This window comes from Microcebus murinus, chromosome 13 (assembly GCF_040939455.1).
Source record: "Microcebus murinus isolate Inina chromosome 13, M.murinus_Inina_mat1.0, whole genome shotgun sequence".
In the NCBI taxonomy this organism is placed as follows: domain Eukaryota; kingdom Metazoa; phylum Chordata; class Mammalia; order Primates; family Cheirogaleidae; genus Microcebus; species Microcebus murinus.
The window spans coordinates 9,742,082-9,761,500 of NC_134116.1; the positions used below are offsets into that span (position 1 = coordinate 9,742,082).

The 19,419-nt window shown below is 35.3% G+C and overlaps 1 protein-coding gene across 1 annotated transcript; it reads right to left on the bottom strand.

Annotated features, from left to right (window-relative positions):
- Positions 1-3,372: 3,372 nt before the first annotated feature.
- On the bottom strand, positions 3,373-17,391 carry ABHD13 (abhydrolase domain containing 13). Its single transcript, XM_012752014.3, has 2 exons — positions 17,023-17,391; positions 3,373-5,085 (listed from the first exon to the last, which is right to left on the bottom strand). Exon 2 carries the CDS (start codon positions 5,063-5,065, stop codon positions 4,052-4,054), a length of 1,014 nt encoding a protein of 337 aa, XP_012607468.1. The 5' UTR covers positions 5,066-5,085; positions 17,023-17,391; the 3' UTR covers positions 3,373-4,051.
- Positions 17,392-19,419: the final 2,028 nt, after the last annotated feature.

Genomic DNA, 19,419 nt, shown 5'->3' on the forward strand with positions numbered 1-19,419 from the left:
AACTTTAATGTCCTACCATAAAATTTAGATTAATGAAAATATGTTTTAAAAAAAGACTGAATACAAACTATCTTATGACATTAATCAAACTTTTAATGTACCAATTTATTGCATGTCAGTACAGAAAAATAGAAAGTATATTTTAAAAGAAATTTATTGTAAAAAAACCAAATGTAAATGTTTGCTTGCCATAGTTAGCACACAATGTACTAGAACATTCAAATTTGCATTATAAAATTTTATTACTGCTTCAAATAAAATATGGCAAATAACAAAAATATGATTTACATTATGAAACTGGATTAACTTATTTTATTTGGAACATACTTGAATATGTTGAAAACAACTTAAATTTTCCGTATATGCTGTACTGACAGAAATTGTTATAAATTATGTTAAACACACAACTCACCTGTTACATATATATGGCACTTTTAGTAAAAAAGTGTCTCATACATAGTCCTACTTTTAAACTACATTTTAAAGATACAAAATATAAATGGAGGTATATTTGTGCCATTTGGCAAAAATGTGTTGACTAGTATTAGGATGACTGCATTTATTTCACGATACAAATGAATGTATTCTTTCTGATAAGCTAAGATGATGTGCATATATGGTAATAATAAACAGAAGTGCATTTCATTTTCTACTCTATCAATTTAAAAAATAGATGTCTGTGCTCTGTCATTTCCATCTTTACCTGAGTAATACACGAGTACATAAATTTAAGTGGGTAATCCAAAAGGGTTATTTATGACAAATTTCTCCTTTCACAGTTTTTAAAAATATAATTTTCAAACATAATAGGAAAAAGGGAGAATGGAAATATCATATCTCAATCATGACACCTAAATAAAAAAGTGACTTCTCTGACATCCTTTTTAAAAGTCTACCTCATTTACCCCTATCCTCATGAGGGAAGGGTCTCCACAATATAAACTACTCTTAAGATGTCTGAACTTGCAAGATAATTTATATAAAATTGAATATGGCCTTTAATTTCCCCAAACCTATTCTCTTCAAGCTGAATCTGACAAACATAAGAACTGAATATCTGAGCATTAGACGGCATGAATTCTCAACAAGTATTACAATATTATTACTCCAGTGATATATTTCTGAAGCTGCAATTTGTGTAAATCAAGTGCATATAATTCATCATAAATTTAAGCTGCCCTGTAACAAAATTCAGAATGCCATTTTTATGAAAACATCAATTTTACAGTCAAAAATGTATTTGCAAAAACATAGGGTAGTTGCAATGTCAGGTGCCCCAGTTGTTACAAATGCTTTGCATTCAAATGTTTTGTTTTGTACTAAGTTTCCTTTTCACCAATCTCATCAGTTAATTATTCCTATATCTAAATTTAAGAACTGAGTCACACTTTCCTTTCTAGTTGTTTCTTTCCTATTAGGATTCTTTTACCTGCCACAAATTATTTCTTCTCTTATTTTGCACTATTCTTTAGGATCCTTTTTATAATTTATCAGTTCTCCCCTACTCCCCAGTAAGTCCCTTTAATATAATGGAATTTGGATTTTATTCTAAATGAATTGGATCTTGCCATATTTAAGATCATTCTAGGATTTCCAAATTTATAGTAGCTTAATAACTTAATAAAATTCATTTATAAACTCCTACAGCTGCTATTATACAAATGAACCAAAAATTAATAAACAAGATGCATATAAACACTTCCATTCCCACAAGCAATTAGTTAAAAATGAAGTGACTCTTAAAGTCATGTTTTACTAAGGCCAAGAGCTTTGGCCACAAATTCAGAGATGTTTTAAAAAATGATGCCAAGGGCTTCATGGACCCCCTTCCTATTAAAGGAAATAGTCTCTAATACAGAAGCTTGTAAAGAAATATGTACTACAACCCTAAACAGAGCCTCTGCCCTTTGCTGAAGAAAGGCTCCTTAACCCTAAGAAGAGAGTGAAGGTAGGAGATGGTACACAAATAGTCTACAACTTTTGAAGTCCTGGCTTAAAAGAAAAAAAAATTGTTGATAAATCTGGAGTATCTAAAAAAAAAAAGCAGCATAAAAGCAAAATACCGATGAAGAGCTTTTGTACTTCATCTGCATATTTACAATTAAAGTTGATAAATTCCTTCATAGAGTAGAAGACTAAATTACATGAAAAAATAAGGTACTCTGTAAACTTTAAAGAATGATACAATATAAGGTATGCCATGTAATCTCATGTCTAAATATACATTTTTTTATATTTTCTTTTTAATACATTAATATTTAGAATAGTCATTCTACATAGCCACGGGCTGACAAGATGAAAAGTAGCCTTTAATTGTGGTGAATTTACACATACAAAATACACCTTCCATGATATGCGTTACCAACTCATTTTAAAAAGCAAGACTTTTTACAATTAATAATTTATAGAAAAACATTATTCTTTTGAAATACCTGCTGTAATTTAATTTTTCTAAATACTGGCATAAAGTGAATGGTAAGAATGCTATTTGGCAGAAGTATTTCTAGCCCTATCTCCACAGAAAGAGTTTTAAATTAAGGTCAAGATTATTGACTCATTATTTCTCTTCTCTAGTTGCTTGCAGAAAGCCAATAAAGATAGCTAAAATATTCAAAATATTATATGTTAAAGCTGACATAATAATATACAGAGCTAAATTACATCTAATTTTTGAGGACTGTTTGAAACAACTTGGCACAATTATGCCTCATAGCTTATATTTCTAAGGTAAATCTTGCACGTTTCAATTGGGCCTTTTGTTTCTAAGTAAGATTTGTCTTACTTTTATATGTCTGAATACTACTTCCCACCTACGGCCATTCAACTGTTAAATATGGTAATAGGTTCTGTGTTAAAAAGCCCCAGAATCCCTTCATTCCCACATTCTTACATGTAAAAAATTTTAAATAAGTAAATAAGACTTCCTAAAACTGTCTTTTGATGTAGCAGTTCTATTTCACAGCAACTGGAACATTAAGCCAAAAACATAGGGTTTTTATTTTTATTTTTTTTGCTTTTGTAATTTTTATTGTCAAAAAGCCCAGTAAGTAGTATCTTGCCTTTGGTGGGTTAGATATAACCAGATGGGACTTACAAACCAAATGTAACAATTTTTTAAAAATAGTATGTACACCATGTAATGATAAGACTTCCTAATTTAATTCTTAGGCAGTTCTAATCTTCACTATGACTGTTATTAGTGGTTCAGCTCTAGACTTACAAAACTGACAGAAGCTAAAATTCTCTTTGCCACCAAAATTACAAATGTTAAAAAGTTCCAATATGCACATCAAAGCTGCAATAAAATCTTAAATTTCTATTTCTAGATGCCATGATCCAGACTGTATTTAACAAAAACTTGGTACATTTACGTTGGAAACAGGATCCAATTTATTTGTAAGAAAAAGCTGGATCTCAGCATTCACCAGAGCAAAATTTGATGGCAACCTGTACACAGGCCTCAATTTCACTTCTTGCCAAAAGCAAAATAAGAGTTTACATAAAAATAGATATAACCCAGGTAATCATATACATCAGTATATGACCAGTGCTATTTACATTTAAAATGTTGCATTGCATAATTCAAGGAATAAAATACCATCATGCATTTCATTTTAACTGTAAGTTGAAAAATGCAGTTACAGAACTAAGTTTGCTTACCATGATTGTCCCAGTATTTACTTAAGAAATAATACCCAAATGTTTCTTGTTTACATATCTCCCTCCACACCCAACTATTAATCTGCGTAACATAGATTATACCAGTTTAGCAACAAGAAACTTTTGAATAATCTCTATTATATTGAAAAAGTAAACTAAAGATATGAATACATAACCACATTGAAAGTTTTGATGAAAATGTATGAAATAATCCCAAGAATTATAGTTCAAATGTAAAAAACTATTCGGATCATCATAAAGGAGCACTAAAGTCCTTCCAAAGTTTAATGTCACTCTTCAGACAAGTACAGACACAACACGCTTCTAAAAGAAACATTCTTTATCATTCTGCACAAATTAAAATAGAATGCATTAATCAAAAAGGGAAACATTATATAATTGTTACATTAGATGAAGTTTTTGCCATTTCTTCAGGAGAATGACTCTTTATTACTTCTTTGATGAACTGTTCAAGTGCAGTGAAATAGCCTTGGCACTGCCATGTATCATTGTGAGTCCCATCTGGAAAAATGGCTAATCTCTTAGTCCGAGATGGGGAGAGTTCATAAAGTTGCTTCATCATTACTGGTGGAATTAATTGGTCAGAGAGTCCAGAGATGAAAAGAGAAGGCATTCTGCATTGAGAAATTTTTCTGTAGGACAAAAATTTATTTTTGTAGCACCATAAAGGAAGGTAACGCATTGGAAAGAATGAAAATAAAGTGCTGGCCATATGCGGTATGCTTAAAAATGTGTTCTCCACCATAATGGCTGAAATCCTATGTGAATTCTCAGAAGCCAAGTGAATAGCCACTGCTCCTCCCAAGGAACGGCCAAAAAGAAAAATTTTTGTTTTATCAAGGTCAGGTCTAGTCATCACATAGTCTAACACAGCTTCAGAATCTAAGTAGAGTCCTTCTTCACTTGCTTCTCCTTCACTTTTTCCATATCCTCGATAATCAACCAGCAACAGATTAACTTTGAGGTTAACCAACATAAGCAATGCATTTGGTAACCTGTGACCTATGTTGCCTGCATTCCCATGAAAATAAATTATAGTTGGGGAATAGGGTGAATTGTCTCCAGTGTATCGTATCAAAATAAGATTCAGGCGTACTCCATCTTTGGTTCTGATGAAAATGTTTTCATGTGGAATACCAGTGGGCATGGGAACATAAAGGCGTGAAGAGGATGGTTGTTCTGGAAAATAAAGCAATACATCCTGGAATTTATATAGAATACCTGCTATTGATATGAATATTAACAAAAGTAAGATAATGCCTCCATACAGATGAAAAGTCACTATTAAAGGTAAAAGAGAAATACGGCAGAGAGCCCAAGACCATGAAGCCAAGGCTATTAGCCATCTTTCAACAAAGGTCCACAACATCCAGGACTTTTCCATTGTAGCTCTCTGTAAGTACCCTAGAGAGAAAGAAAGACAGAGGGGATATCAATAATTAATTCAACATATATCTATTATTTTAAAAGATTCATGATATAATAAACTATAACACTAGGCCATATTTAATTGTTAAATGTGTTAATAGGTTCAATCCATCCACAAAACTGGTTGCTATAACTCCCCTTGTACTTTTCGTTCTCAATAGTCTCCTTTCTACTATATCCCTCCACTGCCATATTTACGAAACACAAATACTCATCACATTATAGTCATCTTTTAAAAAGTGCTTATTTGCTGCCAAACACCTTTATTCATGTGCTCTGAGAGAAAAATAAGTTGATACTATATTCCCAGTTTTTTAATGAGGAAACAGAAGCGCAGGGGCATACATAAGTGGACATCATTCCAGCTCCCAAGGGAGAAGAGCCAGAAGGCAAGCAAGCCTGATTCCAGACTTCATGCTACATTTACTGTTAAGTTATATATGCCCAGGGTAAATTTTATTAAAGAAGTAGTTAACAATTCTAACTTGACAAGGGCAATCCAATATAACTTATTGTCAACTTTCTTATACTGTAGAAAAAAATTATAACTAAAAAAACTAGGGTAAGAAATAATAATAAAAATCTCCCCTTTTACCTGGAGATTTTCACAGCTAAACTTAAGTAACTTATTTAAATTAACCACTACATTCTATTATTGTATTACTTTTAAGAAAAAGTTGAATGATTTGTCTTGCACATCTAATTAAATATAAATTTCAAATTGCTACTGTCATGAGATATGCTCTTTTATATAATCCTTATTGAAGTTTCATACCATGGAGTCAACACAGATTGCTAAGATGTACTGACATGGCAATAAATACTTGGGAAATAAGTGTGAAACAAATGTATAGGAATTCTCTGAGAAGCAGAGATAAATGAAAACAAAATGACTTCCTAGAGAAAAATTTTTAGAACGATTACTGAAAAATATAACTGATACAAAGAAAATGAAGAAAAGCTATTAAAAGACAATTTTCTGTTAACAAGTTTATACATGTTGTCTTAAAAAGGCAAAAAGGGCCTGGATACATTTTGCCTTAAAAAGTCAAAAGGAGGTCAAGGTGGGACGATCACTTGAGGCCAGGTATTGGAGATCAGCCTGGGCAAAACAGCAAAATCCATCTCCACAAAAAATTAGCCAGGCTGGTAGTCCTAACTACTCAGGAAGCTGAAGCAGAAGGTCTACTTGAGCCCAAGAATTTGAGGCGGCAAAGAGCTATGATGGTGCCACTGCACTATAGCTTGGTAACAGAGAGAGACCTTGTCCCTTTAAAAAAAAAAAAAAAAAAGGGGCAAAAGAACTGAGCTATGTCACAAGCGTTCTTAGGCACTATTCACCTACTTATGCTTATTTACCAAATTTTAAATGCTAAATATCCCTTTACTTACCAAATTACTATAAAGAAGTTATCCTTAACATTAACAAATAAATGCTAATGACCAATTTTTAAAAAACTGTATTCCATATTATTCTACATAATCAGTTAACGCATATGGCATTTCAGTATATATCAAATTAGATTTATATACCAAAAAGATATCATAAAATCAAGTTAAATTAGATTGGTTATAAAGACAGTAAGTTGGATGATTTAATAAATTTGATTTTCACTATTATTTCACTAAACACAGACTTTCATATTTGAATTCTTATTCAAATGAATTTTCTGAACATGAACCAACATAGCATTTGTTTTGGTTTCCCAGAAATCAACACTGCCACCCAGTGGTAGCAAGTTTTGTTACTGAGCACTACATGCAATCCACAGAGAAGCACATACAAAAGGTAAAATAAAAATCTGAGCTTAAACACTACAATATGAGCAATACCTGAACACTGTAGGTGTTAAACTTGGCTAAAAATTACATTAAAAGAAGTTACAGTATAGAAACCAAATACTAAACCTGTTAAATGCTGAATTTTCATTGTTTTATAATTTACCACAGTTATTTGTCAACAGCTTAAATCAGGCAGGGCTAATTTATACTCCTCCTATTTAGTAGATAAGTATCAACTACTTATCTGGTCACTTAAATTTCTCTTCTAATGTTTAGTTAACTTTATTTTTTTAAGTACAAGTGATATCTGATTGATTGTAGTTTGTGCCCATAAGTTGTTCTGGAGAAATTGAAAACACACTGGCATTAACTTTATATATCAAAATAATTTTAATTTTTGTGTAATAATTAGGATTAATAAAGGTTGGGATCTAGTATAAATGTATGTGTACATATATATAGTAATATATATCAGAACACTGCAATATTTGGTAATTAACATACTACCTAAATACTTAGTGAAAAATATCTAAAATTTTACTGTTTTTTCATAAATGAGCCAATCATTTATGACAGAGGTATCAAAGATGAGTTATTCAAACACCATTTATTTGATGAGTAGGAAAGTACACTTTAAAATTCCATCAACCTTAAAATCTCTTCTGTATCACGTACTTCCCAAATAACTTGTATTTATCACCTATGATTCCAGTCTGGATTTCCTTTTCAGTAGAATGAGTATTTTAAAAATGCTTACGTATAGGGTTGGTCAGTCATATCAAGTAAAATTAATAATAAAACCATTTATAAATGCTACAGATACGTTAACTTTATTAGCTTGTGTGACTAGTATTTCTGGCTCATTTCTGGCTCTACTATGACTTTCTTAACTGTGTTCTGCTCAAATTAGTTATTTTAAAAACCTATTATAACACCACATAAAATATAAAGTTCCAAATACATGAATAAAGCATATTTTTAAATTTGAACCTTACACTGACATCTGTATAAATTTATATAATTAAGATTTTCAACTACTGAACTCTGAAAAGTTCTTTTTGTTTTAGTAGCCTCTAATTTCTAATTTTAGCAAACAATACTGAATTTAAATCTATAAGGCTAGGAACTGTGTTTCCCTTTTTCACTACTGTATGTCTAATGAATAGCAGCATAGCACTTTATATATACTCAAGACTAAAAATGTTTTTTAAATAATCTAGTAACATAGCTGAATTATTACATTTCTAAGAACACAAAAGCATTCTGAGTGGTAGGCACATATGTTTAAAACTGTACATGAGAAAAACTGGTATATTTGTTTGGGTCTATTACTGGTTAAGAATAGTAAGAAATAAACTTGCAGTTTTTCACGAAACATTCCTGATAAGTCACTATGTTTGCAAACATAATCTTACAATGGATTGTTACACTATGCAAGTCAGAATAAAAATCAATTCATTTTGAGTAATATCAAATGGCAGTCAATTTTAAGAACAGCTTAATAAAAACTGTTCTGGGGTGTGTGTCTCTTCTCTTTCATATATTCTGATATATTGGTGGTTTAATGGGAATTCCACTCACAGACTGCCTTATTTTTAGACTTTCCCTATTCCAACTTGCCAATAATCTCTGTTCCCTGTATCATTATCTCCACCTTAAAGATGCTCTTAAAGGAACTGGGACAAGTGAACAATATTGAGAAAAATTTTTTATTTACTACATTTGCTGACACTACCAGCAAAACACAATCACTATGAGCCCTCTGCTGATATGTAAAAACAACTTCATATAGACCCAGATATTAAGATAGTCAATAAAATTGAACACTGCTTCTAATAAAAGTCAACTGCATAGGTCCTACAGCCAGCATTATGCGAGAGTTTTCTATTTATTTGTCAAAAAATTAGTATGAGTAAAGAGTTAACAAAAACTTTCTCCTTCTCTGTATAAAAAATGACCTCTCCTTAACCTTCTAGCACTGTCTCCCTGGAAACCTGATAAAGATGGGATTTCAACTGTTTCTAAACAACATTGTTTGTAGTAAAAATGACTTCTATTGCTGAACTACATCAGGACTGAGTATCTGGGCAGTTAGCAGGGCTATTTATGCCCAGGGGGAAGTGTAAATAGGGGCTTCTCTGATGACTTGTAATTGGCTTGCCCTTTGCTGAGTCCTGGATGCTATGCCCAGGTGCGGTTAGAAAAGACACTGTGTCCTGTGGAGCATGAAGCAGCTAAGCCAGGGTGGTGCTCAGTCCCACCTATATGTCATCTTTCCACTAGACCTGAGCTATCTATCACCGGGGAACAATATACCTGACACTGACATGCTGGGTTTTCCATCTGGTATTTTTCAACAGAGCAGAGAGTGGGTAGTGCATAGTACGGTCCATTATGGTCTACTGGGTCTTGTAGGAATGTCCAGCTGACCCCAAGACCAGAGCTGCTGGTCACACAGATGAAAGAGGCAATTAAGTACATATTATGAGGCAAGACATTCATGAAATGTGTCATCAGAAGAGATGGACTGATTATTTGTCAGGCTCTTTTGCATGTAAAATGCATTTGCTCATAACATCTTAGCACCATAAAGAATCTGGAGAAATAATGAGTTTAATATACTCGATGTTAAAGTTTATACTAACTAGAAGAGTTGCTTAGTGGGAAAGAACATGAGACCTGTTCTGTGTATAATAAAAACATAGTCAACCAATAACGTCTCATCTTTCATTTTTCTTTTACATCATTACTGCATATTTTTAACCTTATGACTACATTTTAAAAGAATACGTGACATCCCCATTTCTCATTCTTCCTTTGCCATATTACCAGATCTGATCTCACATGTTAAACATTTCTAAAACCCATCACTCTGTGGCTTTAACCACCTCCAGTAATTCCTTAACCACTTTGAGACTTTGATGAATGAGTTCTCATAATAATATTTTAAAAAACACCCTCATTTATAAATAAATCCAGTGGATCTTTCTCAATACACACTGCAATACTCCACCCCCAAAATGGCATTCACCATTGAATTCCTCTTCTAGCTTACAGTATACTCAAAATTCTCTCTGCCCTATCCCCCTAAAAGTAGGTATTTTCCAAGGTCTCATCCATTGTCTTGTAAATTACTACATTTGTTCCCTCAGTGATTTCATTCCATTTTGCTCCAATATCACACCTGTGTATGAATTATTCCTTATCTACAAATCTACTCTTCACCTATTAATACAATCTCAATTTACCTGGTACTCAAGTACCTGATGCTTCATTAACATCTCAAACTTATCCAAAACTACACTCATACTCCCCTCCACCCAACATTTTACAAGCTTTATGTTAATGATGAACAAAGAAACATGATGTGTAAACAAACACACTTTTTAAAAAGCATGGGTCTTTTTGAAGCCCAATATTTAATATGTAGACTAGAATTTAATTATGTGTTGCAGTATCAAAAATAGTCATTAATTATGTATTACAGTATAAAAAACATGTACCTTATCATAACATACACTGCCTTTGTATTAATATTTAAATGAAAAACATTGACCTTAGAAATAATTTTTGTGCTTTCATTCTAAATGCAGTGGTTTGAGGTGTCACATTGATATCAGTGAGCACATTTCAACAGATAATCTATTGAAAGCATGAATTATCTTTACTATTATAATGTACTATATAAACAAAGTAGATATGATTGTTTGTTTTTTAAAAGAATGGTTTTGAAGTATCAGCAACATCCTGATATGCTATATAAGAACTCTGATCATATGATACAACTTAACATATATGGTCATAATCATCTTGAGAATTTGATTGTCCTAATTAACTTGTTATAGTCACTTTAGTGTTCTATATGCTTCCTGTCTCTAAATTTAAGTCCATTACAGATGAAGAACAAACAATTTAAGACTAAAAATAAAAAAAAAATTTAAATCTGTAAAGTTCTCAGACCACCTTGTTGGCTACCAATATTATCTGAATAAGTCAACTGAGTGAGTGATGGCCATGCTCATCTGATCTCTATTAATCATCTCATGTGCTCCCTTATTTAGGTACTTGGAAGATCACAAATGGTTCATTGTTAAGGAAAATTAATTTAAATAACTATTTGATTAACTACTGCTTTAAAGGAGAGCAATATCAAAGTTACACCCACCCCTAATGATATCAGTCCTCAGAATACCGCCGCAGACCTCCAAGGGGTTATCAAACCCAGTGTGGACCACTGAAGCAGTCCCTTAATTGGTTTCCCAGACTCTTCCCAAAGAGACAGTTACCTCATTCTGATGCAATCTACTTTATTATTTTAAGATTAAAGACAATGCCACAAATAATATGGGTAGACACCTGCTATGTGAATCACAGTGCTTAGGCACTGTAGACAATTTTAAAGTGATAAATGTACCATAGCCCTTGCTCTCAAGTAGCTCATGATCTACTCAGTAGCCATCAAGCAACTAATGAGCTACTCAGAAGACACGTATGGACATAAGTAACTGGACGTGTGTCTAACATAAGTTCATTTAATTATAGAGACAAAGAAAAATCAAAGAAAGGTCACAATTGTCCTTAAATATAGCCAAAGAACTTTAAAACCTTAACTATGTGTCCTTTACAACATAATTTTAGTAATCTCTGGGTTTCATTAAGCTTAGTTACTTACAGAAACCAAGTGGAAACATACACAAACTTTTAAAAAACAGGAGAAAGCACAACTCCAGGGTTAAGAATCTCATATTTGCCATCAAACAGCTGTCTATGCCACTTATTTTTATGCATGTAGTGTAGCACAAATTTTCACATGAACTGGAAGTATTCAGCATAATCCAAATGAATACTTGTAAGGATAGTGTAGAAGAAAATAGAGCAGTTAAACTGGATGAACTTTAGGACCCATAGAAAGATATCAGAAAGATTCTGTTATCTCACCTATGCCAGTGGTTCTCAAAAGGTTGTCACAGACTCCGGAGGTACCCAAGACCCTCCAATGGAGCCCATGAGATCAATACTATACTCATAATAATACTAAGACATTATTTATTTTTTCACCATTCAACATTTGCAGTAATGGTACACAAGCAATGATGGGCAAAACTAACTGCCAATACCTTTGCAAGAATCAAGGCAGTGACATCATGTGTTAAGGTCACTGTATTCTTTATCACCATGAACTCACAATAAAAGAGGAGGAAAAGCCAGTTTTATTTAAGAATGTCATAAAGAAACAGTAAAAATTATTCATATTTCAAACAATGAATACACATCTTTTTAACATGTGGGACAAATGGGAAGTACACATAAAACACTTGGGCTGTATATTGAAACACGGTCAATTGTGAGCTGAACTAGTTGCTTTCTTTAGGTGACAATTTTATTTAAAAGGACAATAGACAAACTATAGCCTTTGGCAGACATTTTCTAGAAAACGAATGAAGTTGCCAATAGCTCCCAAGAATAAGAGACCTTTCATATGGCATTGTGGTGGTAGTGATAATAACATATGTGATTTTGTTTGATCATCTATTGAATGAATCACCATTTGGAAGAATGTGCACAACTCATGTGCACAACTCAATAAACCAATACATACCAAATGACCGATGAATGGTGCCACAAAATCAGACATGAGTAAAAAAATCCATTATAAGATAAACCAATACATCTTAATGTAACAGAGAAAAAACTTCTTGGATACAGGTTTCAGATGGCATGATGCAAACACACCTTTAAGGAACAACCACTGTTGAGTGCTGGAGTAATATCACAGAAAATCCACAATTCTCTGAGAAGACTATTATTATAATACTCCTCTCTTTACAACTACAAATGTGTGTTAGCCTGATTTTCTTCATGTTTCACTAAAAGAGCCTGAATGCATGTCTCTATTAAGCAGACATTAAAGATACTTACAAAAATGTAAACCAATGCCATACTCTTTTTTGTAATTGCAATTGCTTCACACACAAATTTATGTTAATATGCAATGCACTTATTACTATTATTTTTAAATGAATTAAGTAGTTTATAAATCCCCAGTTTTAATTTCTAATATAATAAACATCTATATAACCTATATATACAAAAACTCCTTGAGCACCTCAATAATTTTTTAAAATGTAAAGGAAGCCTGACACTGGGGCTTCTGCCTGTAGTCCCACCTACATGGGCGGGAGAATCACGTGAGCCCAGGAGTTGGAAGCTACAATGAGCCAGTGAGCTATGATAGTACCACCGAACTCCAGCCTGAAAGACAGAGCAAGACTATGTGTCTAAAATAAAAAAACAAACAAACAAGAGGTTTGAGATGAAAAAGTTTGAGAACCACTGTTCTATATTGTCTAACTATATAATGTTATTGCATTTTCCCCCAGAGACTTGCCTCCTTCAAATTAAGTAATATGTATTACATTTATTTAAACCCTATGTGCATTACATTATAAATATATTTAAGGTTTTTTTTACCAAGTAATATTTAATCCAAAACTTAAAAATAAAGAATAACAACTTGAATATGTCAAAAATTAAAACTAACACTATAGGAGTGGATACATTTTAATTATTACTGCCCTAATAACTAGGAGAATAAACTAGACAACTGTTTTTCCATTACAGATAGCATTTTAGCACAGATAAAATTACATTCTAATAAAGGTCCGAACTGCCCCACAAATTAAATTGATTTTTTTGAATTATAAAAGTTTACATTGTGTTGCGCATTGTATATTTGATTTATTGGTTCAGTCAATAGCAAATGGTCTTTGAAAACTACAAAAGATGTTTTTTTTTTTTTTTTTTTTTGAGACAGAGTCTCACTTTCTTGCCCAGGCTAGAGTGAGTGCCGTGGCGTCAGCCTGGCTCACAGCAACCTCAATCTCCTGGGCTCAGCGATCCTACTGCCTCAGCCTCCCTAGTAGCTGGGACTACAGGCATGCGCCACCATGCCCGGCTAATTTTTTTTATATAGATATTAGTTGGCCAATTAATTTCTTTCTGTTTATAGTAGAGACGGGGTCTCGCTCAGGCTGGTTTTGAACTCCTGACCTGGAGCAATCCGCCCGCCTCGGCCTCCCAGAGTGCTAGGATTACAGGCGTGAGCCACCGCGCCCAGCCAAGATGTTTTTACCTATAGGTGAATTAAATATGAATTTCCCCAAAACAATTTGACAAAAGGCTAAACAATTTTAAATGCAATTAAAAAATCCTAAATCATAAATATACTATTATTTTTTTAAAAGGTCCTTAAGTTTGTCTTAAATTGATAATTTTAAGAACAGCTTTTTAAAAATAAAAACTTTTCCTCATTAAAAAAATATCTACAAGGGCAGGAAAATGTGTAGGTTTGAGTGAAGACTAAGAAATAGAAATCAAGTTCATGTGTCATTGCTGACAACCACATCACAGGAGACCCCAGGGTCCTCTAGAGGAATTCACAGCTTCCAATCATATTTCAAGTAATATAGAACTCAGATTCAACATTCTTACATCAATATACCTCATTTTCTGCTAAGCACTGGGAAGTTAAGAAACCATGCCAGCTGCACAGCTGAAATGGAAACACAAATAGCGGCTATCAATGTGTTGGAGACACCACAGAATGAATTATCTGTTTCCCTAATGGTTACCCACATGTCATCAATAATGAAAAAGTGAGTATTAATAGTCCTCTGGGACAAATCAACAGTAAGTGCCTATGGAGATGTTGGATAACTGAATAGTTCAGACAGCATTTTAAACTGGGATTTCAATCCACATGAGCAAATATCTCAAAAATTATACCAGACAGCAACTTAGTAGCATTTTTGTGCTTTCCCCCTTCTTGAAGCATGAAAGACTTGGCAAATAGAGTCAACTTTGACAGAGATTATTGTCACTATGGAAGCCAATCACAATTTGTTCTGAGAGTATAAATATCTGAAATAGTTTTAAAAAAATCTGCAAGCCTAAAACTAAAACTGTAAATAGTGATGTCAGAATTTAGACTGATAATGAAGTTCACCAAGTTTCCGACTTATGTATGGACAATTTTCTAAAACTTTATCTATAAAACACATGGATAAAACTAAGAATTTGTTTTCTTACATAAAACCAATGTTACAGAAGTAGTTAGATTTTCAGGCTAGCTCATAAATGCACGTGGTTCATGTCCTGGAAATACACTTTTTTGAGGGATTTAAGCAGAACGTACTGTTGTTAAAGGAGTTAACATCATGTGAAACAGCAACAAAAAATAATGTATTATGAAGTCTGTCATTTGAGGAAAAATCTTAATTAGAAGAATTACAAGAACTAGAGCCTTTTTTAGGTTTACTCAAATAAGGGTATTTAAAGACTTTAGATTTTCCTGAGGCAACAAAACAAGAATTAAAAAGATTTTTAGAAGCCTTGAGTAATAATTAGATTCTAAATTAATGAAAAGAGAGAAATAGAAATAGATTCCTATGCAATAAGTGACGAGAGGGAAGATCATAGAAAAATGTTTGGTCCAACAGTTTCCTATACCTACTACTAAGCAATATTGTTGGCCCAAGACAACCTGGTTAGTAAACTCTTTTATTCAGACAGCCTTTGATGTGCCTGAGAAGACAGCAGCGAGTTTGCTGAGAGCTACCTGTAGGTCCAGAAGCAGCCTTGCTTTCATCATTCCAAATTAACTATCAATGAAAGGTGGTGTGGTACAGTGGAAAGGAGACTGTTTTGGCGAATGGTCTGTTAACAATAATGTTAATAAATGCAGCTACTTCTATGAGACAAAATTTGTCTACCTACTAGAGCAGATTAAGTGAAAGTAAGTACGATCAGAAGTCCAACTAGTCTTGGATTAAATAATGGATATGGTTCACTGGAAGCGACCGAATAAGGCAATGCCTATATTTCTGTCAAAACCAAGCTCAGGTAGGTAGATCTTCTAGAAACTTTTCCCTGGTTCCCTACTCCCTACTGCTAACCATTTCACATTCTGTGATTTGTGCAAACTTACACGGTGGCACTTACTATTACAGGGTAATTAACCTGCTTACATAGCCTGTGAGTTCCTTGATGACAGGACTTACTTCATCCTACTCAACTCTGTATTTTCAGTATATAGCCTATAGGCTACAGTAGGCACATAAAAAGTCTCTATTAACAATTACTGAATTGAGTTGTTGATGTAGTAGGTAAGATAATCATGACACTAACATTAAATGAACAATCAGGAATTTTTACGTAGAATAAAATTAAATATTTTAGTCAAAGATATGTGATTAACCTAAGCATGCACACAAATATTAATCCACGGGCAAAAAAAAAAAACCATCAAGGAGAAGATCAAGGAAAATCAAACATCAAAACTTAAAGCCAATATACTCTTGTCTCTTTCTATTCAGTTACTGTTTTACAGCAAATGCAAGTAAAAGAGTTGTTAAATGAGACTTATTTTTAGTTATGGCATCTTGGGCAATAACACTAATAATGCATTTTACAAAAATAAATATTAACAAAAATCTTTAGCAAACTGACTTCAATGGTATGCGGTGCTCTCTTGATGTTTCTTAAAAACCCCAGAACTTCTTGCCATGGTATTCGCAGATGTAAACCTGTTACTAGAGGTGACTAAATCAGGGCTACTGCATCCCTCTAATCTTAGTAGGTAAGGTTTTCCTATTTTACTTTTCATCTCTGTGTGGGAAGGTGGGGGTGTGGAGGGCTCATTTTTAGAGATCATAGGTTTCCACACATTACTGGAAATACAATTGGCACATAGTATTAAGAGCGTGTCAGGTTCCCGAAACAAAATGACACCAGACGAGCCATCGGTAATAACCGCATTTTAGTTTCCAAACAGGTATGTGGTTTCTGTTTGTTTTCCCTGCCAGCGAGGTGACGGAAAAGCAGGGTCAGGGCGCCCGACACCGGCTGCTGCCCGGGCAGGCACAGCGCCCAGGGCCGGGTCTCGCACAGCCCCCGGCGCTCGGCCCCCGCACGTCTCCCCAGGAAGCCCCTGGAGCCCCGCGGCCTCTCCCCGGCCTCCCGCCAGGGCTTCGTGCCCACCGTGAGGAGCCGGCGGCTGCCCGCGACACTCCTCGAGGGCGCGGAGCCAGCGCTCGGGCTCCACGAGACTCGGTGTCCCCGGGCCGCACTTACTCAGACTTGCTGGCAGGCTGCGCAGTCGGCCGCGGGCACGAAACCTGGCGCCGCGCAGCAGCGTCCCCCCGCGCCGCCTCCGTCGCTCCTCATCGTCCTCCCCCAGCAGAGGGGCTGCCGCCGTCGCCACGGTCTAGCCGGAGCTCGTACGGCGCGATTCTCAGCTGCTCCACTTCCGGTCCCCGCTAGGGTGTCGCGGGCAAATGCCCCCGCCGGCTCCCACATAACCTGTTCTCCGTCTTCCTTCCCGGAGTGGGAACCCTACCCCCACTCCCGGACATGCGCAGAAACCACGGTCCGGGGAGTCCCGCGACGGTGGCTCGGACGGAAAAGATACCTCGGCGGCCGAGCCCTCCGCTTCCCGCTCTGCAACTTGCGTATTGCGGCCTCTCACCCTCCTCTGAGCGCTGGGAGGCTCTCCGGTTCGGCTCCGGAGAGGAGGAGCCCCATCCGGGGCAGGCCCGACCTGGGGCCAGTGACGTCGGGGAACTCACCAGATCTTTCTACAAGACGCAGTTTTTACAGAAGAAATTGTGTCTGCTTGATAGGGTTGTTAGGGGTGTCACAGTGAGTTCCAGGATTTAAAGCGCTCCCATAGTTATTTTCTATTTTTCTCTCTCACAGTCAGAGTGGACTGTGAAGGCAAGGGCAATGCAAGGTTTTTGAGGCCGGAACCTTGTACAATTTGAAGAGTCGTTTTAAAGAGAATTATCTTATTTTCGCAAATTTTACAAAAGTGCACGATCATGGGAACACGTTGTTAGGGCCCTTCCCAGTGCCTTGAAAGTACCCAAACAAATGGGCCCTTGAGATCTGGGCATCATTAGCCTCCCTGTCACCCCCAACACCGCCCCCCCGCCCCTGCACAAAATTGTACTGAATTGTTTGTTTACAGATGTGTGCCTCCCCCTCCCCTGGGCATCCTTATTCTATGTACCCTATTTTATATAGAGGATATTTCCATACATTTTTGTTGTTTGTTTTTTAATACATGTATCCTGCTGTTAAGAGTAGTCAGTCAGACATGAACAAGGGAGAAGAGGAAGAAGTGAGTAATCAGGATTGGAGCCAACAGCCAAATCTGTAGTTATCTCAAGGTAACAGCAGGAACTACTGCAAACGCCAGGTTTGCCCAGCATTAGCGCATGGGCAGGTGCAGGACCAGGGTCACCTCTAGTCACCTTTTCCTTATTAAGCCGTAATTATAATTAATTAGCATTGCAGAAAACGGGGAAATTAGGGATAAGGACTAAGAAAGAACAGGAAAGCGACCAAATGAGGAAAAGGCCCAATCAAGAGACAAAGATTGAAACAATACAAACACTGACCATCTTGCCTTCGCTGACTCCAGAAAATAAAAGATACCTAACACTCCCGGCAGCTGCTCTTTTGGAGCCTGCCTGCTCTCTTCACTCTCTTAATGGAGAGTATTTTCGTTTTAATAAACTTGCCATTATCAGTGGATTAAGTTAGTGTGCGCGTCCTTAAAGTTTTTTTTGCGACGTTAGCAAGAAACTTCTACGCCGGTGATACTGGTAGGAGATGGAGAACTTGAGGTCAAAGTCAGGCTCTTGATTCATAGCTTCCCACTGTTGATTACCTAATAAGGACCAAGAACTAATTAGGCCATTTACATAAATAAACCAATAATCACAGCAACTCTAGAAGATATTTAGTAGAAAAACCCTTGATTCTCTTTGAACTAAGCAGCTAAAACTACATGATAAAATGAAGACTGGGCTTTGAATCAATTTTGAGTTTGTCTGGAATCATAATTATTCCTCTCATGTCGCTAATACAAAGTCCTGTCTCTAACACTGTAGGAGCTCAGTAGATGTTTAACAAGATACAAATATATACAGACAAGTCCACCCCTCTAACTTAACACTTTTGAAGAGCCTCCAAACTAAGATAATTAAGTTGGATAGTAGGTAGAGGAATTCCTCACAAACAGTATCATGTAACTTTATTACACTGCAGAGGATTTCAGAGAAATATTCAGGTAATTTAGGTGAATTAGATATGCAAAGAAAATAACTGAATGTTGCTAGGCTAGGAGCCCCAGGTTCTATCTCCAGTACAAACTAGCACTGCAAATTCAATGTGTCAGTTTTGTAAAATGAGGTTTTTGTACATTAGACAACCTCTAAAGGCACTCACAGCTATAAAATTTCTCAGAGCCCATTGCAGCAAAATTTCACTTTCAACTTAAATCGACAAGGAAATTTTATACTACAAGGAAATAATTCTAAATGTTATTTCTCTCACTTTATAGATAACTTCTCACTTGTCCACCGTGGAAAACGACAGACCACAGCACAATTTCAGAGGAAATTAACAGTTCCTGGAGCATAAGAACCTGGTTTGTTTCCATCTCTCAATCTTGACTACCTAGCG

Bases quoted from the DNA above. Each gene is read 5' to 3' on its own strand.
- ABHD13 (XM_012752014.3), bottom strand. From the start codon at position 5,065: ATGGAAAAGTCCTGGATGTTGTGGACCTTTGTTGAAAGATGGCTAATA.